We start from the raw sequence: 23,682 nt of genomic DNA, 5'->3' as shown, positions 1-23,682 counted from the left end.
TGAATATAACAGATATCAAGAACAAGTTTTCAGTTCTTAATGTAAATTGAAGTTAAAAGCATACCTTTGCCAATAAACAACACTGGCTGTGGAGCACAGGCTGACCATGGACCTTTGGTGTATGTCAAATGTTTGCATATGCATCAACCAACTTAGACAATCGAGATGTACTAACTGGCCTGCAGCAATCCAGGCAACAGGTGCAATCAATTTGCATCATTGTAACCAAGCTCAAGGAAGCCTGCAGACCTGACTGATACTATCACTACATTTAGCTTGGGCCAGCAAAAATATTGGAACATTCAGAGGTGTCTCTCACTGTAGGTATGCAATACAAAAGAAGCATTGTCAACCCAAAGTATTGAATTAAACAATGTAACTGTAACTATTGAAACTGTATCAAGTCTGGAGGGTATAAAACAATGTGATGTACTTTTGAATTTTTAAGACTCCACCAAGTCCATGAGAACGCCTACTTTTTATGATGAATAAAGACTTCTGTACCACCAGCTTCAGTGTCTCTCCAGTGACTTCCATCACAGCCACAACACAAAGAACATTTGAAAATAAGCAGATTGTAAGACGTGGTGGGAAAGAATGTACAGCTAAGCAAAATTTGTGTAAAAGAATGTGAACTTGTGATTTAAAATGAAAACATGCAAATCTATATTACAGTACATACCACTGACGTGAAATTCAGTTTTTGAAAAAAAAAGCAAAAGAGGATGTACAACTTCTATTCAATATACTCCATGTGTGCCATGGGACAACAAGAATCCCCACAGTCTGGGGTGATAAATGGGCCAGGCCTGTCACACACAGAACAGCGGCATTCCAAATAGAAGCTGGGTGGTCTCAGCTCATGTTGCCCAAAGAAATTGAAGAGTCTTTTGGAATGATCTCATTGGGAAGGCTCAGTCTCCTACGGTGCCTAGTTTAAAGTTCAAACCAGTTGTTGCCCGAGTGATGACATTGTTTTCCAGACAGTGATGTCTCTTTAAATGAGCAGAGCAACAGCTTCCGCCTTCTACACTTGCAGCTGAATACTGCGCTGCTCAGTGAAATTCCAAAAAGTGTCCTTTGTCCTATATTATATACATTTTTAAAAATGATATAAACTCTAATCGACAGTGTTTCAATAGAAAGAAAAGAACTGTATAAGCAGAAAAATTCTGGCGAGAGTTCTTGCTACTTACAGATTCTTGTTTAAGAATGGATCGGAAACAATGTAGCGTTCCATGGTAACGTGGCTGATCAGGATTCTGTACTTGAAGTCGAACCTAGAAAACAAACACATGTCTAGAGAGGGAAGGGCCTGGCTGGGCACGATTCACAGTAAGGTATTTTATTCCACAACTTGTACTTAATATAAATGCAATGTAGAGTAATATTCTGATACAAATAGCATTCATTTAATTCTACAACTACTTAAAGTCATATGCTGAAGTCTGCATTCTACAAAGTTTATAAAAAAGTAATAAATACAATACTAGATGCGTTTAAAACTCCAGTGTCATTGAAAGCTAAAAAAAAAATTCACATAGTATAGAGGAGAGAAATAAGGATATAACATCACTGTTTCTGTACTTACTAGAAATTCTCCTGTGATGAGGCTTATCTCTCATCACAAAGTACACTTTTGCTGTTAATGACGACTGTCCCTAGCTCAGAAAGTAAAGTAGTTAAATACAACAAACTTCACACATTACATGAAAATAGCAAGACAAGGAGGCTTCTAATGCATCAGTAACTTAGTTAAAACAAAACTCTGGCTACCATTAAGCATAACACAGTTTAAAATGGTAGTTACTGTTTACCTACGCCAACAGTGTCACCAAGTAAACATAACTGATTAGATTTGCACAAATAGCGATGTCAACTCTCGAGTGGTGAAGGGATGTTTTGCAGTCCTTGATGACCCCACCCCAATCTCTGCCTTAATTTTCCCTGGCTTCCTATATATGTGGCAAGCAATTTGTACCCAGGACTCAACCAAACATCAATCTATCTGAGCACGAGGACCCCTGTCCTTCAGCCATACCCTTTCTCTTGGGAGAGAATATTCAGAGTCTGCTTCAGGTGTCTTCTTGGTGCTGTGGCTGAGTAGAACAATCAAGCCTACTTTCTCAGCCTACCACCATGTGCTCTACCAATGCACATAAACACACACCATCACTTTATAGAAGGTGTTGTGTTTAAACATCAACAATTTTTTAAAAAAAATGTTTCTCCACCCTAACTTTTAAGATTTTAACAAAATAGCAAAAAGTGTAGAGGAACTCAGCAGGTCAAACGGCATCTGCAGAGGCAAACCGCTGGTCGACCTTTCATATTGTAACTGCACATCACAACAGAGGGAGAGGGAGAGGGAGGACTGAGTGTAGAGGTGGGACAGTCTGGATAGTCCACCTCTCACCTCTATAAACTGGCTACCTTCCCTCTACACTCGCTCTCAATCTTGATGCAGAGTCACAATACGAAACATCCATCAACCTCTTTGCCTCCACAGATGCTGCTTAACCTGCTCAGTTCTTCCAGCATTTTGCCCTTTGCTCCAAATTAAGGCACCTGCTGTTTCTTTGTGTCCATTTGACAATATTAGCTTCTCACTCTCGGTCGTTACAAGGCACAACACTAATTTCAGTTTCCACTGATCCCTCAAAAAAAAAATAATAATGCTGATCTAATCAGTGCAAGTACATAATGTACATTTCCATGGCCAATACGGACAAGATAATTTTTTAAGACTGCACTGTTACAGTTTAATCCAATCAACAGCGTACTCAGCATTTCAGGCCATTTTATTTCAGGGGTCACTCACAGCCAACCAATGCTGCACATAGTCTGTATAAATAAAGTGGTGCCAAGGCCTCTGAGGGCAGAGATGTAGCTTAGAAGGACAATTTCCCTTCGACCCACTGAGAGCAAACATACAAGCAGCTGGCGCAGGTGGCATCAATTTGAAATGTTGTCACTTTCATGAAGTCAATACACTTTCCTTGCCGTACTTCTCTTCATCACACAATGTCATGGCCAGAAATCTGAAGAAGCTACTACAGCTTCTGACAATTGTAACTCCATACCCTAGCCACTGCACTATTAATAACCCTATAAAATCAGGTCCTCAAAGACTTAAGCATTTTAAGATGGGTTAACTTCATTTACTTTGGTTCTAAAAGATAAATGCAATATTTAAATCCATAAGCAGACCTTAATTTCAACCAACTTTAAGCATTTTCATTCACAAATATAAATTATTAAAACAACACAATATAATGCTAAATTAGATTCACGCAAGAGACTCTGGTTATAGTTTGAAAAAAGAAATTTATATGCCTTTTGGAAAGGTTCTGGCATCATAGGTTAGCAAAAAAAAAAAAACACATTCTACTCAAATAAATATTCTCTCACTGACAGACATTCAATCATCCCGATCGGTTGAGAGGTCAAAATCCACAAAGGAGAGTAGTTAAATATTTAAGAAACTAAAAGTAGATCTTATTCATGGTGCCAATCAGATAATCATTATCTGAAATGGCTGAATATGGTTGAATGAAAGTTAACATTAACTTTACTATTACAACAGCTTGTATAGTTGAATGTTTAACTATGTTTGGCAATAAAACAATTTATCACGAAGATAAGCAAAACTGTAAAAAAAAATTAAAATATTATTTGTTTTAAGAAAATTTTATTTTGTAGTCGTGATATTAGATGGGATAGCAAGCAGCTGTTTAACAATATCAAAACCAAACTACATTAAAAAACTCACCTTTACTGTGTCGAAAGGGTGCCCTACTAGAACACCAGCAACACCTGCAGCAAACAAACAAAAAGACAAATTTAAATTGTCAGCCAGTATTGGACAGTCCTAGAATTTTAAATGGACCAACTACATATAAGCATCAAATATCTGTGATGAAGCAGCTCATTTGGAAGTTCTGTGGATCAGATACTACCTGTCTAAGCTACAAATAACATTTCTACTTCAATGAGGTACTTACTAGGGGGCATTCTCTTCAGCATGTTTTCATTCTTGGCTTGTTTTTGTTCTGCATTATACTATATTCTTACAGTTTCATGCATCTTCAAGACCCAAGTGACACCAGACAGCCGTGTTCCCGCCAAGGCGTGTGCGTACATGTGTGTACACTCACCTTTATGCTACTAGCGCACAAAGGAATTTAAACTGCGCACAAAAGGTTGTCACCCTCAACCTCATTGGCATGTTAACTGTAATTCACGATCATACATAATCACATTTCCTTTTACGATTTCTGATGTGGATGAAGTTGACAAACGTGGACTATGCAACAATATGTACCCAGATTTTAGAAATGGCTTATATATACACACACACACATTGTCTTTATTGAAGAAATTATTCAGTGTGCTCATGTTGTTGTCACTGGGCAAAAAAAAATTAAATTAAAAACAAAACAAAAAACCGCACAGCACAAGATTTTTGCACACACTGGTCATTACAAATTGGAGGGAACATTGCTGGAGAGTGATATCTATTATAGCCATCATATTCAATGTTTTATAACAGGTACATACAGCTTCGAGTCCATAGCTTTTTACTTAACTTAGGGTTGTCAAAAGAGGTTCTATGTAGTCAAGATTATCCAATTTAGGAAAAAGAACTAGTAAAGACAAGAAATTCTGCAGATGCTGGAAATCCAAAGCAACATCCCCAAAATGGAGGAACTCAGTAAATGAGACAGCATCCATGGAAATGAATAAATAGTCGAACTCCCGGGCCAACACTCTTCTTCAGGATTGGAAAGGGGGAAGATGACAGAATAAAAAGCTGGGGGTGGGGGGGGGGGGAGAAAGAGGAGGATAGCTAGAAAGTTATAGATGAAGCCAGGTGGGTGGGAAACGTAAAGGACTAGAGAAGGAGGAACCTGACAGAAGAAGACAGTGGCCCATAGGAGAAAGGGAAAGAGGAGGAGGTGATAAGTAAGTGATAAGAGGCAAGAGGCCAGAGTGGGGACAGAAGGGAGGGGGAGGGAATTTCTTTTTACTGGGGGGGGGGGGAGGAAATCAATATTAGTGCCATCAGGTTGGAGGCTACACAGATGGAATACAAGGGGTTGCTCGTCCAACCTGAAGGTGCCTTTATCATGGCACAAGAGGCAGCCATGGACTTGCATGTCAGAATAGGAATAGGAAAAATACAGCTCTTTCTTAAATCATTCTCCAGTGGCCAGATTCAAAAACAATGAGTTGAATAAATTAACTATTCCTTTTCTTTGGCTTGAATTTATTTATTTATTTATTTTTAAAAAATATTTTCTCAGTTTGGATGTTATTTTTTCAGTTTTTATTAGTGTTGACCAAATGGGGTAACTTCAGTTTTAAAAAATACAAAATTCATCAATTTTAGGTCTCCACAAAATGCAGCTAAATTGACATTCTGTAATAAAAAGCAGTTTGTGTCTTGTTTAGACCAGTTGCATTTTAAGTCATGTTCTTGTGAATTATCTATTTCTCCCCCCAATCCTGTCCTTAATTCTGCTTTTGAATTTTCCCACCACCTTCAAACCACTGATCAGTGCATCCACCAAACAAATGGGGCAGCTCAGATGAAGTTTAATATGGACAAATGGAGGCAATGCAGTTCAGGGGAAAACACACAAGAAAGTTCTCAATGAGCAGTTGCTATTACCAGCTAATATTATAATGAACAGAACCAGGTATTTCACTTTCAAGAAAAGACATAGGAGAACTTAATGGAAAATCTAATAATTATGAAGCATGTATTGAGAGAGGAAAATATGACTCCACTTGAGAAAGAATGGGTAATACGAGAAGGCATAATTTTAACGTGACGAGAACAAAGTAGAGGTGGGTTGGGTGGGGTGGGATGTTACAAGTGGTTTTACTTCCCCCACAGAGAGTGGAATGCACTGCCAGGGTGGCAGCAGAGATGGGTATATAGGACCCAGAGCAGTACAACACAATACAGGTCCTTCAGCCCACGATGTTGTGCAGACCTTTTAAACTACTCCAAGATCAATCTAATTCTTCCTTCCCACATAGCTCTCCATTTTTTTTTTCATCCACGTGCCTAAGAGTTTCTTCAATGTCCCTAATGGAGAAGGTTAAAGGATTGCACAACACTTGAGGCCGAAGGGTCTGTACTACAAAAGACCTCCTATGTCTTTTCTGTACTACACCAGCAACTTTTATGTGTGCTGCCTGAAATTCCAGCATCTGCAGATTTCCTCGTGTTTGTGCACTACACTGTAGTGTCCTATGTTGAAGAGGGTTGCTGATAAACCCTACAGGAGCTGTCCCCAGGCCAGCTTTTGAAAGAAAAATAACAAAAGACACGCTAAAGTGACATGCACAGAATTGTGAGGAATAAACACCAGCACTATCTACCTGAAAGGACGTGTCCTCTGAGCTCGCTGTAAAGCTACAATGTACGGCATCTGCAGCAACTATTTTATTCTTCCACAAAATGTTACAATAAATTATCCATTTACAGAGCAAGTCAATTAAAGTTAAACTAAAGTAACAATTTATCATATTCCTTTGAAAAGAGCTGACTAGAAAAATACGAGTTTCATAAACAGTCATTTAAAGGTCAGCTTAATTCAAATTGTTGTACAGAACTGGATTTTGGTTAACCAGGACACATCGGGACCAGTACATTTTGGCCCAATTAATGGACTGCCCCAATTGGTCAAAGATTTGTGGAAATAGTTTACAAAGGTATAAAAAACACAAACTGGGTAATAAACTATGTATTTAAATGAAATACAGAACAAATTAGAAGACTACCAACGCCACTACAGTACTATATATAAAAAAAAGTTCCTAATGTTTTCCACAGAGGAATTCATGCTGTGTATGCTGCAAAACTAGTGCAGGTAATGGACTGCCTTCACACAATGCTTTTGATGATTGCATCTTCCAAACCTTCATTTTCATTGCCATGATCTTCAAATTATTTGTAGTTCCCAACTTGAAGTAGTGAAATTGTTTCATTGTCACTCCCAGCTGCTTCTGGCAGTTCCAGCCCTCGGTGCTCAAAACCACAGTGGACAAAATACTTCCGAATTGTCTCACTGCCCATTTCTCAGCACATAATCACACATTAAAGAGTTTCACTCTAAGCACAGTGTAGTGCCTAACGGCCACACAAGTGCACAAGACTGAGGCTAGCTAGAAACTGTCCAGCGACGAGTCTCCTGTCCAAATCAAGTGGTAAGAGTGTTCCAAATAAATGAAGGGAATCCCGGCTAGTTTCTCATTTAGTATTTTTGTTCTTTAAAAGTTGTCCCAAATAAGTGGGAGTAACTGATTGCCTAATTAACCAGAATCCACTGTATATTCAAATCATCCTCCCATCCTCTAGCCAATCATTCCCATGTCATTCTGAGGGAACGCTGCACTTTCTTAGGTGCCAACTCTCAATCTCAAAACTAAATGTTTGTTCTTCATTTCAGTGGTAAATGCCTTTAAATATTGAATATGGCAGTGAAATAAGTGAACTTAATGGTCCTCATCCTATCAGTCAATGATGTAACACAGAAAATCATTCAGTCCACTGCGCAAGGCAGCCTGCTTGGTAGGGATTTCACTTTATTCTCTCTGTTCATACACTTCTGACCTATATAAGACCATAAGATATAGGAGCAGAAGTAGGCCACTCTATACCTACCCCACGATCAATCTAACTCTTCCCCCGTTACACAGCCCAACACATTCCAATTTTCTTACATCTATGTGCCCAAGAGTCCCTTTTCCTTACATAGTGGTGGGAATTAAACCCCAACCTTAAAGCGGGCATTATAAAGCACTGCACTAACTATACTATTGTGTTGCCCACCCTTCCAATTCATGCACAATCAATCTTTGTATGGGAAAATAGGAATCAATAGCAAAGCATAAATGACCAACTATAATAATATGGTTTTAATGGAATTGCTTACTGATAAACATTACAGGTTTGCAAAACAAATCTCCAATTTTCTCTGAATGGTGGCAAATAATATATACATTTTTAAACTTTCTTCTGAAAGGCAGACCAAGGCCCCATTTATTGTCTCATCTAAAGTACAGAATGCAATGCAGTTAGCCTCCAATAGGTGTCCAAGTCTTGTTTCCACAGACTTTAAATCAGAAGGAAATGGGATACCAATTGTTATCAACAGGCAGAGCAAAATGTAAATCCAAGTCTTCCCTCTTGAATTGTTGTATTGAGATGTATGGGAAAGTGAACAATTTGCATCACCTTATACACCAACTAATTTTAGTATTCTTTACTTCCCATGCTGAAATCTCAATGTAATTCTACACAGAAAAAAATAATTTTCACAAATAAACATTCAGTATTACAGGTTGAGTCCCCCTTATCCAAAATTACAAAATCCGAAAACCTCTGAAATCCAAGTTGTTTTTTTTTTAAAAAACTGCTCACATGATGACACAATAGAAAATTCCACAAGGCACTGGGAAGGTTCCTAGATGATGTGCAGGTTTCTACGCACCACAGATAACTCTGAGAAGTGACCTCACATACGTAATGAGCAAAGGTAGAAAAATACTGTATGAAGTGAAAAATGAAGATCTTGATCCTGTATTGAAAGAGTGGATTTATCAGCAGAGTTAACATATACCGCTTAATGACTGGCTGCTGAAATTTAAGAAAAGGCATTGCATTAAATTTTTAAAGCATCTGTTGGTCACGAAAATTTAGCACCAAAGTCTATGATGCCGATTGTTTTTTTTTAAATATACTTTAAAGTTCAAAATAATTTATCAGAGTACATAAATGTCACCACATACAATCCGGAGATTCTTTTTTTTTGTGGGCATACTTAGCAAATGTATAGAACAGTAGCTGTTAACAGGATCTGCACACCGTAAACAAATTGTGCAAATGCAGATAAATAAATAGCAATAACTAACAAATGTGAAATAGCAAGATTAGAGAGTCCTTAAATGAGTCTAGTTACCCCCCTTTGTTCAAGAGCCTGATGTTTGAGGGGTAGAAGGAACTGTTCTTGAACATGTGTATGAGTCCTGAGGCACTGATGGCAGTAGCCAGAAAAGAGCATGGCCTGGGTGGTGAGGATCTTTGATGATGGATGCTTCTGTTCTATGGCGTTGTTTCATGTAGATGTGCTCAATGGCTGGGAGGGTTTTGCCCGTGATATACTGGATCGAATCCACTACCTTTTGTAGTATTTTCCACTCAAAGGCACTGGTGTTCCCATACCAGGCTGTGATGCAGCCAGTCAGCGCACTTTCCACCACACACCTATAGAAGTTTGCTAAGGTTTTTGATGACATGCCGAACCTCACATAACAGCATTAAATTTTAAAAGCGTTTCTGATGAAAATCTAACACCAGAACCAGTCAACAAAGTTGGTTATTTTTATATTTTACATAAAACCTTAAGTGTACTGTAAACTTTTAAACAAAACATGGCATTGTAGATGGAGACTGAATGCCTGCTATTGTTTGATGTTGATCAACAGCTGATTGAGGAATCAGCTGCACTGCTTTTGCTGCCCTGCTCACATTATATTAAATGTTATGTAATAATTCTTACAATTATGTATGTATGTGTGATGAACAAATGCAAGACAAAGTCTGCTTACTAGTAGCACAAATTCGGAGTCAGAAATTATGGTGCTTTCATGCAATCTTATTATATATTCCAAAACCTGAAAAAAATACAGAACACTTTCAGCCCCAAGCATTTCAGATAAGAGGTACTCAACTTGTAGATCAGGTTCCGAGCATTACAATTTGTTCTTCTGCTTCAAGCAATGTAATGAAGCTTGACAGAATATATTGAATTTAATTTCTGTTCAATACTGTTATCCCTTCTTTGAAACAGTTTCATCCAGCCTTTCACACCCTATCTTGTTTTCCAACATTCCCAGTTCTGACAAAGGTCCTTCAGCTTGAGAAGTTAACTCTTTCTCTTTCCACAGGTAGTGCCTAACTTGAAAACTGTTTGTTTCTGGTTGTTTTTATGTCAGATGTTCAGCATCATAAGTGCAGCAGGAAACTTAGAGGAAACCACATAAATGGCATTGAAACCTTGTTGTTTTTGGGTAACCCTAGGTAACTTCTAAGGTAAGGACATGTTTGGCACAACTTTGTGGGCCGAAGGGTCTGTATTATGCTGTAGGTTTTCTATGTTTTTCTACATTTTCTCTGGCTTTCAGTTAAATGTTCCTGGCTCTTCACAATTTGAGCTACACCATTCCATTGTACTTTTGGGAACTTTGAAATGAATAGTTTGAGTTTACATTTCACTTTGAGCAAATTTATGTGTTTCATGTAGTTAGCAGGGTAAAATTATAACCAAAATTCCTGCCAACCATTTCAAAAGTTGGAAGTCAATTTATTATCAAAGTACATATACTGTATGTTATCATATACTATCCAGAGATTTATTTCCTTGCAAATATTTAAAATAAAATATAATAGAATCTGTGAAAAAACATACATAAACAAAGACTGACAAACAACCAATGCGCAAAAGACAAACTGCAAAAAAAAAATACTGAGAACAGAATTTGCAAAGACTGCTTAAAAGTTTGAGTCTGCAGGTCACAGAATCAGTTTAGAGTTGTGGTAAGTGAAGTTATCCATACTGGTGCAGAAGCCTGGTGGTTGTACCACAACGGTCCCTGTACCTGGTGGTGTGGCACCCCAGGCGTTTGTACTTCCTGCCCGACAGAAGTAGCAAGAACAATACTCTAGTAGTGGATAGATCTTACAGACTGATAAGTAGAAGGGCTAACTACTGAACCCTGCAGTACCATTTCCAACAGTCATCTTTCTAAGCAGTCACCCAAATCTTCTACTCCACATGGCTGGAAAAGGTGACTGATAAAGCTAAAGTGAGTGTCATCGGCAGTTTGATAACTGGCATTGGATAGACCCCAGTTCTGTTGTGAAGGTGATGTTCAATAAGTGAATCAGTGATACCATGCAGAACAAGCCTTTTGGCCCACCAAATTCAGATGTAGTCTGAAGAATTCCCCAACTGTTCTGCAAATTGCCTCCATGTTTCCACTGGAGCGGAGATAAAAATGAAAACACTATCGCAACAAGATTAAACGTATTCTTCAGGCAATGATGAAGGTAGAGAGATGGGGAACACTCCTTCCTAATGTTTGCACTTGTGTGTGCTCCCAAAGTATGCAATCCCAGACAGTCCTCCTCCATTCTGAATGCTAATGACAAATTCTGAGATGCTGCAATTATATAAGCTTCGATTTCTTAATCAACGACAGCAAATGGGCCACATTCCCAAAGAATATCTGTGATTTTTGTGTCTCAATATACTATATTCATACAAGTATACTTTAGCTGATTTGGTCACAATTGTTGTAACACCTTCATTTAATGGAAATAAAATAGTGTTACCAATGTAGATATTTTCATTACACATCAAAACACCTTGAAAGGATGCTGCTAAACTTTTAAAACACCATGTTTTTAGCTCATCACTAATGAGTGTGTTGGCTTACATAAGCTATTGCTAATACTCCTGTAAATAAATGGCTCACTTCTATGATGCCAACAATAATTCCAGTTTTGTACCCAGAACACTGTAAGTGCAATATGTTAATGATGTTTCACTTCAATATACAATAGTACACCAGAAATGATACAATTTGAAATAACCTGGTGCTCATCACTTAATGAATCTGATTAAGTGTAGCAGTTCTGTAAACAGAGGCAAATGGTTCAACTCCACATGCTTAGCCATTGCCAGTCATAGTGCTGACTCCGCCAAAGTTTGTTTCATGCACCAACATGAAAAGCCAGTAGGCTTTTAGAATCAGAATCAGGCTAAATATCACCAGCATATGTCGTGAAATTTGTTAACTTTCAGAATCAGAATTTAATGCATACAGACCACAAAAGAGCAACAGAACTATTTACATTCAGCTGATAATTATGTCTCACAGGTATAAAATCCCATGATTGTTGGAGAGAAGATTCGGCATGAAATCTAAAACTTCGACAAACTTTTACAGATGTGTGGTGGAAAATATATTGACTGGCTGCACAACAGCCTGATATGGAAGCACCAATGCTCTTTAATGGAAAATTCTACAAGGTGGATATGGCCCTGTCCATCATGGGTAAAGCCCTCCCTACTACTGAGTACATCTACCCGAAGCGTTGTCGCAAGACAGCAGCATCCATTATCAGGGACTCCCACCACCAGGTCATGCTCTCTTTTCGCTGCTGCACCAGGAAGGTACAGAACCCTCAGGCCCCCCACCACCAGGTTCGGGAACAGTTATTACCCCGCAGCCATCAGGCAGCAACTGCACTCACTCCATCCCTGAAATGGACTATGGACTCACTTTCAAGGACTCATCTCAGGTTCTCAATACTTAGTAGTTATTCATTTATTATTTTTTTTTCTTTTAGTACTTGCAGTTTGTTTTTTTTTGCACACCAGTTGAATGCTCTAGTTGGCGCAGTCTTTCATTGATTCTATCGAGGTTATTACTCTATTATGAATTTGAGTATGCCCACAGCAAAATGAATCGCCAGGGTTGTATATGGTGACATACATGTACGTTGATAATAAATCTTCTTTGAAATCACCAAAAACTATAACCCCATGCAAGCGATTGGATGGTGATGGGAGTGGGGGAAGGAAGCAGAAATACTCCACGATTTTCATTTTGCAAACAAAACCAACTGTAAAGTTTTGCTTAAACCCAAAGCTGTTGTTACAAGCTTCACAAGATTTCTTTCTTATTTGCCTCTCACACAAATTAGAAATGTTTGGGACTGCTAAATTATAACAAAAGATGCACCCTGTCTATGCTGCCAAGAGTTTAGGAACAGAACTTAATATGCATTTCTATTCCAGTTGAGACTGTCTTTCTGCAACTCTTAACTGCACTCTACAGTTGGCAATAACATTGGAACAAATATGAATACGAACCTAATGTGTATGCTCAAGAACATGAAACTACAAACGTACATTAATTTTTCAGTTGACAGGATCCTGCATGAACTTGATTTTTTAAATTAGAGCAGAAATACGCAACAATCAAAGAAAAAAATCCCAGCTGTCATTCACAGGAGTCCATAAAATCACCTTTTAAGTCAATGAGTTTCAGACTGCTAGCACCATCTATGTAAAACATCATGTTCCTCTTTTCTTCTCCTTTCTATCACTTTGGTTTTTGGGACAACACAAAAAGCTCTGGAGGAACTCAGCAGGTCAGGCAGCTTTTATCGAAAGAAATGGACCAAGACCCTTCATCTGGACAGCTCCCTCCATAGATGTTACCTGACCCATTTGAGTTCTTCCAGCACTTTTGGTTGGACTCAGATTCCAGCATCTGGAGTCCTGTGCCTCCACTAGTCTTTGAGCCCTTTGCTAAGGTAAATAAAGTAAACAGGAAGAACCTATCCAGACCTTTTATAAATTTTGTATTAATTAAATCTCTCCTCTGTGTCCTTGGTTAAAAAAAAGTCCCGATGTTCATTTTTTTCCCTGGCAAAATACCCAAATTTGTTTTGTATCTACTAGTGCAATTTTATCTTTCCTGTGATGTGCGACCAGATCTATGACAAATACTTGAGTGTCTGGTGAAAATAGTGTAGCGAACAGTTCTGCGGGACTACGCTGCTAATTTTCTATACATTGGCAAATAAAGAAGAGTACACTGTCGGCCTTTTGAACCACCTTCCTGGACTTATTTCCTAGCATAATTTACATATTACTATTTAATTATTTATGGTTTTATATTGCTATATTTATACTCTATTCTTGGTTGGTACAACTGTAACGAAAACCAATTTCCCTCGGGATCAATAAAGTATGACTATGACTACCTGTCTTGCCACCTTGAGGACTCTGTGGGTAAACATTCCTTCTGAAGCTCTCAGTGTCCTTCCATTTATTGTGCATTCCCTCACCTTGATTCTTCACCTCACCCTTCTCAGAATTAAACCATTTACTGGAAGGTCTATTCAACTGACCAGTCCATCTTGATCTAAAGCTTTTCTCCTCATTGTCACCTACACAAACAACGTGTATTGTTTGCAAGTTCCTCTATCATGCATCTACATTCAAATATAAAATTAGTAATGCATATATATTACAAAGAAACTAGGTACCAAGCACTGGGCCCTACAGTAACAAGGCCCCCACCCACAATACTCCAGCCAACCATTACCAGTCATTACCTTCCATCAGGCCAATAGGTGTTACCATCCCTGTCACCAATATGTGTCACCATCCCTAGGTTCCCTTAGAATGCTTTTTTCTGATTTTGTTTCTTTTTAAAACCAGTTATCAAAACCTTATTAAAACTTGTGTGGACCCCTCAAATATGCTGACTTAATTGTTCAGATACAACCCTTGTCAATGGCACTGGTATGAATATTCTTACAGACAGACATTCCAGCGCCTTAAAACACGGATTCCAAAGGGAGTTCAGCACAAGTGTTAAACAAAAGCAGAAATTTGCTGGAATTGGAATGCAGAGCAAGCAATGGTTGAGAAGTAAAAGAAAAATCTGGTTTTGCTTAACTGTATTTACAAATAGAAAAAAAGTAACGTAAGGCAGGTACAGCACATGATATTTCTGCTATTACTGAAATATGGTTTGAAGAAATGGCTATTTAAAGTTTCAAATTTCAAGGCTTACAGATGAGAAAGGAAACATGGCTTCTAAATAACAGGAAAAAGGAGTGCCATCACTAGCTGGGGAAACAATCAAACCTACAAAAATAATATACTAAGGAAGCATCAAATGAAATATGCACTGTAGCTTGAGCTTTTTTAGTTGTTTTGTTCTTTGGGAACCCATTGAGATCATCAAACAGACCAAACAAGTTAGAAGAGACCGCAGCAGTTCAAGTTGAAAGGATGAAAATAACAGCCTTGCAAATAACAGACACATCTCAGAGGAAAATAACAAAAATCTGTAATAATATTGTGACCATGCAGGTCACAGCTAAGATCTATGATGATTATGACACTATCATGTTATGAAACAACCCAGTAAACAAAGAGAAATGGATTAAAAAGTCTTGGCAGAAATAGTTATCAATAAATGAAAACATTCTAAAAAATGTTAACAGCTGGACTTAACATTCATTCTTTGTTTACAAATTGATGTTATTTAAATACAGGTAATAACCCATTTATTGGCAATAAAATAAAAGCAATCAAAACAATTCAGAATGCACTTTCAAAGAATGATTTTAGTCTATGTGAAATGAAACTTGAACATAACTGAGCATTAGTCAGTGAAGGATCTCTTGGGTCACATGATAATTAAAGACAAAAGGTGTATTTATTCACACGGTGGCACATCAGACTGGATTTGACCCTCTGTTTAGAATTGCTGCTGTCAGTCCTCACCCACCTATATCTACCTGGGTTGGAGGCAGAGGGTTCAGGTCACTTTGCCTCTGCACGCTTGACTCCAGTGGCCCGACAAGCAATGAGCTCTCAGTCACCTTCCCAAAAACTAAAAGGTGATTCTGTCATTATGGACCCTCATATTTTTCTTTTGCAGGGATGCACAATTTGGAAATGGCTCTGTAGACTCCCCAGAGCAGGCCACATTCCCAAATTATTCTGTGACTACAATCCACAAAGGGTACCTGAACTAAGGACTTCCATTCAGTTACTTGCAGAATCAGTCCAGACATATTCTCAACTAGAAAAGGCAGCAACGTCTGGTTGCTAATGCACGTTTTCTTCTTCTGACTCTTACTCCAGACATTTCCAATAATCGTATCAGTGTCAGAACAATAGCATATTGCTTATATAAGCACCACACCCCACTTTGCAATATTATAGCATATACCAAAATTTAGAAGAAATTTTCTTTTAAAAATGACAGACTTCAACAAAGTCTCTGAAACGTGCACACACATCCACTGGAAGACCCAATGACATAGCTTGCTAAGTTTAAATACACAAATAATTTGAGGGGGATTTGGTGGTATGACATCCAATAAATGTAATGACAAGTCATTTTAATATTCAACAAATCACAGCTTTGCATGGTGCTAATAAAAGCTTTAGAAGTACAAGAATCTAAATTTTCTCCGTTCCAAAAAAGAGCTTATGCAGAAATTCATCCTCACTTACACTAACACAGATATTGAGGAGCAGCTGCATATGGCACTCCATTTCTGAAACCCAATTCCACTTACATCAGTGCAGCTGCTCTGATATGCACACAACTAACAATGAATTTCCAACTCGAGTTTAGTGAAAGAGAAACATGCCAAGACAGGACAAGAGACCTCATTACCTTTACTAAGTAAAAGGAAAACAATGAATTGATTTTGCATTTCACCTGAGGTTTGAACAGCAAATTATCCTTCGAGTACAGTATCCCATACCACTTCACCACCAATTTACTCACATACAAACAACAAGAAAAAAATCTCCAGATGCTGGAAATCCAAGCAACACACACTAAATGCTGGAGGAACAAAGCAGGCCAGGCAGCATCTATGGAAAAGAGTAAACAGTTGAAATTTTGGGCCAAGACCTTTCATCAGGACTCACATGCTGACTTGAGGGATCTTTCTGTTCAGTATTCCCTCTGTCCTTTATATTCCATATTCACTTTATATGGAATACCCTTACAAGTCCTTCCAAAGTGTTTTTATTAGGATTAAGTTCTGTCATTGTTCTGCCTATTTTGTCAACAAAATTAACAAAACCATACTGATAGTCTCTGCCTTTACAAGTGTACATTAATCATATCCTGAATTTTTCCCCCCAATATCTTCCCTAACATTAACATTATTAGTAAGCCATTAATTACTTGGCTTATCCTTTCTACCTTTCTTGGGCACCATGGCACGTAGTGGTTAGCACGATGCTATTACAGCTTGGTCATCAGAGTTCGGAGATCAGTCCCGGCAACCTCTGCAAGGAGACCACCCCGTGGAATGCTTGGGTTTTTCCCTAGGTCCTCCAGATCCTTCCCAAGGTCCAAAGACGTATCGGATAAATTAACTGGTCTTGTAAATTGGCTCGCAATTAGGTTAGGGTTAAACAGGATTACCGGGGGGGTGTAGCTCGAAGGGCCAGAAGAACCTATTGTGCAGTACACCTTTAAATAAATAAAGCTATCCATAAACCTGGAGATGTGCATTTTCAAGCTTTTGTATCACCTGGCTAAAGGGGGAGAGAAGAAGAGAGAATGTTTGTAGCAGGTGGGGTCTTTGATTATGCTGACTGCCTTACTGAGGCAGCGAGAAGTTTGGAGAGACCACTGGGGGAGTCTGGTTTTTGTGACCAACTCAAACCTCAGACATCTGTCACCTTCCTGCTCCCTACAGCCAGAGGGGCAGGACTGGAGTAACCCTGACGTTGTACTGGAGTAATCCCTGACGTCGTACATCAGTAATCCCTAACATTATACTGCTGGATCCTTTCACCAAGATTGTTCACAGCTGAATGCTTAAAGCTCACTCATGGCAGCAGCATATTACAGTACCTTGTTCCAACCAGACCACCAGGGGATTATAATACCATTACCCCTCACAAACACCCCTCCCCTCCCAGGTCTGCCAGTCCCAATCCTCATTGTGGGTCACAGCTGAATGTGTGCCCCCCTTTCAGGTTAACATTATAAACAGGGAATGTCCCTGCATCCTCAGACTTTGATGTCCCATGATTCCTCCTCCTTCACTAGTTATACTCTTAACCTTAATACACTGATAAAATGCTTTGAGACTTCCTTCAATCTTATCAACCAGCGGTTTCTTTGAAGTATCTCCTGCCCCTTCACAAAGATCCTTTCTGGCTGTCAATACCCTATGCCCGACAAGTGCTTCATTTTTTTCTCTTTACCCACTTCTTCATATCCCTTGACATCCACAGACACATGGTCCCCTCTTTAGGAACTCTCTGGTCCCAAACACTCATTACACTGCTGAATGAGTCCCATTTGTCAACTTGCAAGTAGCTGTTCCCAGTCTACCTTCTCCAGGTCCTTTATAGCAGGGGTCCCCAATCTTTTTTGCACCACAGACCGGTTTAATATTGACAATATTCTTGCAGACCGACTGACGGTGGGGGGGGGTGTTCAAGTTCAACAGTGCGTGACAGGGAATGAGGAAAGGTGCAGCTGCCTCATGATTTGGCCATATGAAACGATATATCGTTTCCTCGCAGCCCAGTAACACATGCTTTGCAGCCCGGTGGTTGGGGACCGCTGCTTTATGGTATTGAAACCCATCGTCTCTCAATTCAGGACCCTAATTTCTAGACCTTCCTGTCCTTTTCATCATGATATTGAAATTTTTTTTAAATCATGGTAACTGTCTCCAAGATGTTATCCCAGTGCCCTACAGCTACTTATCAGCCACACTTCCAAAGTCAAGGTTCAAAGCCACCACATCTGTAGTAGTAATATCTACATAGAATTTGGACACTCTTCAAAAAAAAAATCCACTCTCTCTTTCACATTAAGGCAATCTCAGGGTACGTTTACACTACGCCGGATAATTTTGAAAACGAAGCTTTTTCTCTTCGTTTTGCCCTCCCGTCCACACTGAGCTGGCGTTTTCAGCCCCCGAAAATGGAGATTTTCAAAAACACTCTCCAGAGTGAATAAATCTGAAAATGCTTAATATCCGGCGTAGTGTGTACAGGGTAAACGGAGAGATTTAAAAATGTTGTCATGACAACACCACAACAATGTTTTTTTCTGCTTCTGCTTGGTACTGCGCAAGCTGTTATAACGTGCAGTCGGTGCGAACGGCGTGAGAGTTAAATTGTAAAGTGAGCTTTTTTGTCCATTTAAAAACGCTGTCATGACGTGCCGGAACAGATGTTCATTGTTTTCTTGAACACCATCACCTAACAATTTCAGAACAGACGGACCAGACTGAAGCCACAAGGGTTAGAAATGTACTCACCAAATACTTTGACCCATAGCTTACTGAATAAATAAATATACTCACTTTGCCCTGTTTTCTGTCCTTGCTTGTATGAAGGTGGTTTACCTATTTATGCAAGTACTTCTCTGACAATAGATGTGTAACAACCTAATGTAACATTGTATGGAAATACAAGATAACACTGATGCAGACGTTTTATACATTTAACAAGGTGCTTTATTAATGCAACAGAGTTAGTTTTACAACGTTCGTCGTCAGCTGGGTTATACTGTCCATGAACTCCCTATCGGTTGCCTCCATACACGCCAGTGTTTGTTTTTTTTAGTTTTAAGTCCTCCTGCGCGACAGCCAAGAGCAATTCCTTTAAAGTTTTTCTACTCTGTAACTGGACAAACACACACTAAGTATATCGTTTCCTCTTCGCTTGTTTTCTGTGTGTCCTGCGCATGACCAGTAGGAGGAGATTCGCCCAAATATCCGCCTAATGTGGACGGAGATATTTTGAAAAATACTTAGTGTGGACGCCTGTCGTTTTTACTCGAAACTGGTGTTTTCAAAATTATCCGGCGTAGTGAGGACATAGCCTCAGTTAATATCAGAAAAACTGAAATCCTAAAATATTATTAATCTCCAAAAATGTACACAAAGTAATAGATTTGTTAATCAGTACTGCATTGCCAATTTCTCTGAACCATTTGTGTCCCATCTCCCCCTTCCCCAAAATCACACATGGCTCTCGACCCGCAATGCTTCGTCGTCAGCTCAAGCCTTCTGCCAGCCATGTCTGCGTCAGCAATATCACACTCCCCAGTGCTGATCATATTCCTTGCATTAAAGAGGATGTAACTGAGCCTTGCATTCTTCCAATATGTTATGATGTTCATGCCTGCCCCATTTCCACTTCCATTTGACTGCACCTCCCGAAAATATCTTTTTAAGGCCTTGCTCCTTAACATGCACCCTTAATTGCAGGACCTCTCCCCTCTTTACCCATGTTATTAGTACCAATATGAAAGACGGCAGGTCACAGAATTACCAATTTAAAATTACAGCTGTGCTACACTTGTTAAGCATTTTTTTCAAGAAATGCATTAGTTGAATTGGCCTCACACTGATGCAATGCAACTGTAACTAATTCATACGGCTTTACAAAGAACCCTAATAAACTACAAGTTTTCTACCAGATTTCAAATTTTGTTTTCAACTTTAACAACTAAAGAACTGGCATGCGGATTTTCAGTATAAGCAGTATCACCTGAAAACTCAAGATATCCATACAAGCCCATTAGATATGGGAGCAGAATTAAGCTATTCAGCCCATCGAGTCAGTTCTGCCATTTCATCTTGGTTAATTTACTATCCAGCTCAACTCCATTCTCACGAAAGCCTAATCAAGAACCTATCAGCCTCCACTTTAAATATACAGTACCCTATGATTGGTCTTCACAGCCATCTGTGACAATGAATTCCACATACTCACCACCCTCTGGCTGAAGAAATTCCTCATCTCTGTTCTAAAGGGACATCCTTTTACTCTGAGGTTGTGTCCTCTGGTCCTAGACTTCCCCACTATAGGAAACAGCCTCTACTGAGACTTCTCAATATCTGATAGGATTCAGTGAAATTTCCCCACCCCACCCCATTCTTCTAAACTCAGGGACAAGAGGCCCAGCGTCATCAAATGTTCCTTATACTTTAACCCTTTCGGTCCCAGAATCATTCTGCTGAACCTCCTCTAGACCATGCAGCAGTCCCTTCTCCACAGCCCACCCGCTCAAAGCTTTGAGAATTGCAAGCTAAACACCTGGAGGAGGACACGGCATGTCAAGGCAAGCCTGATAAGGGAAATGCCTCACCGAGTCCAACAGAAACTCAAGCAAAGAGTAATGTTCCAGGCTGACTCCTGCAGTTTGATGTCATCCGATGCATTTGATTAGATCACACCAAATCACACTCAGCTACTTTATATTTTAATGACTTCTGCAATACTCCCAGCCCTCATAATGCGGTTTAATAAACGCATATTTATACATCGTTCGTGTCTACTCCTTTAGTGTAATTAAATATGGAACGTGGATATCCAACGTAAAAATGATGCCCATCAGTTTTGCTGATTTAGTTTTCAGAGTAAGATTCGCGTTTTACGTAAATTCGCAAAGTTCCAATATTTTCCACTCGCTAATGATATATTCTCAATCACTGAGTATAAATAATGAATAAATATTAATAAAGCCTATGCCAAACAAATAAAATGTGATATTTACAGAGTACAAACGTGGCTCCGCCGAGAATCCAGGCAAATCAGCATATGAATGCAACATTTTACATCGTTAATTTTTAAAATTTCTGCATCAAACACTTCACCAAATTTGTTGCCAAGAATGAATCAGCTACCGATACGGATTTCCACGAACATTAGTGCTATTAATAGCCGTGAGGGCAGGCAACTACGATTCCCCCCCCCCCCCGTAACAAGGCAGAATCTGGGAATAATCCCAGGATTTCCGACTAGATTCGACACAAGCTTCGTCGCCGAATGAAGAGTATCGCCACTGCCCAACGGGCTGGGGTGCAGGAGCCCCCGCCCGCAGAGCTCGCCGTGCCCCGCTCTGGACGAGTCACCCCCCGCTGCGCTGACCTTGAAGTGGAGCGCGGCCGCAGCTGCCCCACCGGCACCCGCAAGCGAACCGATCGCTTGGTAGATACGTGGCATCCGCTCGGCTTGCAACCTCGCAGCGAAACGCGCGGGACCCAGCAGCGCCCGGCGCGACCTCCCCGCGCCGCAATTGGTATCAAGTCCACACTCTGTTCCTAGATTGCGCTGCCTCACCTCCCAGGCATCCCGCGACGAAATCCAATGCCATAGCGCGTTCCGGGCTGAATGAACTGAGACTGCCTCCGCAATCGAGCCGCTCGCACTAAGCCAGGCCTTTCTGGTCGGCTCCTGATGGCGTTACAGCCGAGGGTTCACAGAGCTGCAGCTGCGATGGTTTCAATGCATCAATAGAATGGAACAGATCAGGTTCAGAGATTAATCCAGTATACCCTCTCTCTCCCCTTGACTTGATATATCACCTCCAAGTCGCACATCAGCGACCAACCTTCTCTATTTCGAAATTTTCTGTCCGGTACGTGGTTTATGGCCTTTTTTAGATCAAATGCCATCCAATCCGAACAGCCGCAAGTGAACACCCCCTGCCTTTTATTGGCTGCGGCTCCGAGCAGCGTCTCGGTCTGGGAAAACAGTCCTGCCGTCCCGTGCCTGCGCCACGAGACTCGGCATAAACCAGGCTGCGAAGTGTAAGAACCTGTTTCACAACTTCTCCTCTCGCTGGGTCAGTGGCGCATTTAGCAAACTCGACATTTTCATTAACCGCTTCTCCAAAACAAAAACAGCAGTCATTTCCCTCTCGACCGTCTACGGCAGTTGAGAAAGCCGTGTGGTTTCTTTTAGCTGAAGACTCCCCATGCGGAAATACCACCATTGACATGGGTAACAATTGAGCATGTTAGTGAGTGGCTGGTTAAGGTAGTGTGCTGTCCTCGGCCAGATTACTTTCATTCAGACACAAAATGCCACCCCTGGTGTCCCGTCTCCAGAATCATTATCACTGACGTACGTCATGAAACTTGTTGGGTGTTTTTTGTGACAGCAATGAATCGCAAGACATAAAAAAAATACTATGAATTGCAAAGATAAATAGTGGGAAAGAGGAATGGTAAGGTGGTGCTCAGGGACCATTCAGAAATCTGATAGCGGAGGGGAAGAAGCTGTTCCTAAAACAGTTGAGTGTGGCTCTCTGTAGGCCTCTCTGTCTCCACTGGTAGTAATGAGAAGAGGGTGTTCCAGGATGGTGAGTGCCTTTAATCATGGATGCTTCTTCTCAAGGTACTGCCTCTTGGAAAAAGTCCTTGCTGCCAGGAGGGCTCGTGTCCAGGTTAGAGTCTACAGTTCTCTGCAGCTGCTTGAAGTTCTGAACGTGAGAGCCTTTGTTGTGTGGTGATGCTGCAAGGGCCCAGGATTTGTGTAGATCGGTGATTAGTTCTGAGGGGATGATGGTGTTGAGTACTGAGCTGTAATCAATAAGCATCAAAGTTGCTGGTGAACGCAGCAGGCCAGGCAGCATCTCTAGGAAGAGGTACAGTCGACGTTTCGGGCCGAGACCCTTTGTCAGGACTAACTAAAAGAAGAGCTAGTAAGAGATTTGAAAGTGGGAGGGGGAGGGGGAGATCCGAAATGATAGGAGAAGACAGGAGGGGGAGGGATGGAGCCAAGAGCTGGACATTTGATTGGCAAAAGGGATATGAGAGGGTCATGGGACGGGAGGCCTGTCCACCAGAGAAAGCAGGATCTCCCAGTGGCCACACATTTTAATTCCACATCCCATTCCCATTCTGATATGTCTATCCACGGCTTCCTCTACTGTGAAGATGAAGCCACACTCAGGTTGGAGAAACAACACCTTATATTCTGTCTGGGTAGCCTCCAACCTGATGGCATGAACATTGACTTCTCTAACATCCGTTAATGCCCCACCTCCCCCTCGTACCCCATCCGTTATTTATTTATATACACACATTCTTTCTCTCTCTCTCCTTTTTCTCCCTCTGTCCCTCTCACTATACTCCTTGCCTATCCTCTGGTTCCCCCCCCCCTTTCTTCCTAGGCCTCCTGTCCCGTGATCCTCTCATATCCCTTTTGCCAAACAACTTTCCAGCTCTTGGCTCCATCCCTCCCTCTCCTGTCTTCTCCTATCATTTCGGATCTCCCCCTCCCC

General features: G+C 40.4%; 1 protein-coding gene across 1 annotated transcript in view; it reads right to left on the bottom strand.

Annotated features, from left to right (window-relative positions):
- LOC134346080 (mitochondrial basic amino acids transporter) overlaps positions 1 to 22,247 on the bottom strand; it is a 46,988-nt gene extending 24,741 nt beyond the window's left edge. Inside the window, exons 1-3 of the mRNA XM_063047385.1 lie at positions 21,735 to 22,247; positions 3,773 to 3,816; positions 1,197 to 1,280 (exon numbers count right to left, since the gene is read on the bottom strand). Coding sequence (XP_062903455.1) covers positions 1,197 to 1,280; positions 3,773 to 3,816; positions 21,735 to 21,768 — 162 coding nt within the window. The 5' untranslated portion in view covers positions 21,769 to 22,247. The remainder of the gene's footprint in view (positions 1 to 1,196; positions 1,281 to 3,772; positions 3,817 to 21,734) is intronic.
- Between the last annotated feature and the right edge of the window lie 1,435 nt (positions 22,248 to 23,682).

Source organism: Mobula hypostoma, chromosome 1 (assembly GCF_963921235.1).
Source record: "Mobula hypostoma chromosome 1, sMobHyp1.1, whole genome shotgun sequence".
Classification (NCBI taxonomy): domain Eukaryota; kingdom Metazoa; phylum Chordata; class Chondrichthyes; order Myliobatiformes; family Myliobatidae; genus Mobula; species Mobula hypostoma.
This window is presented reverse-complemented; position numbering and strand designations above follow the sequence as displayed.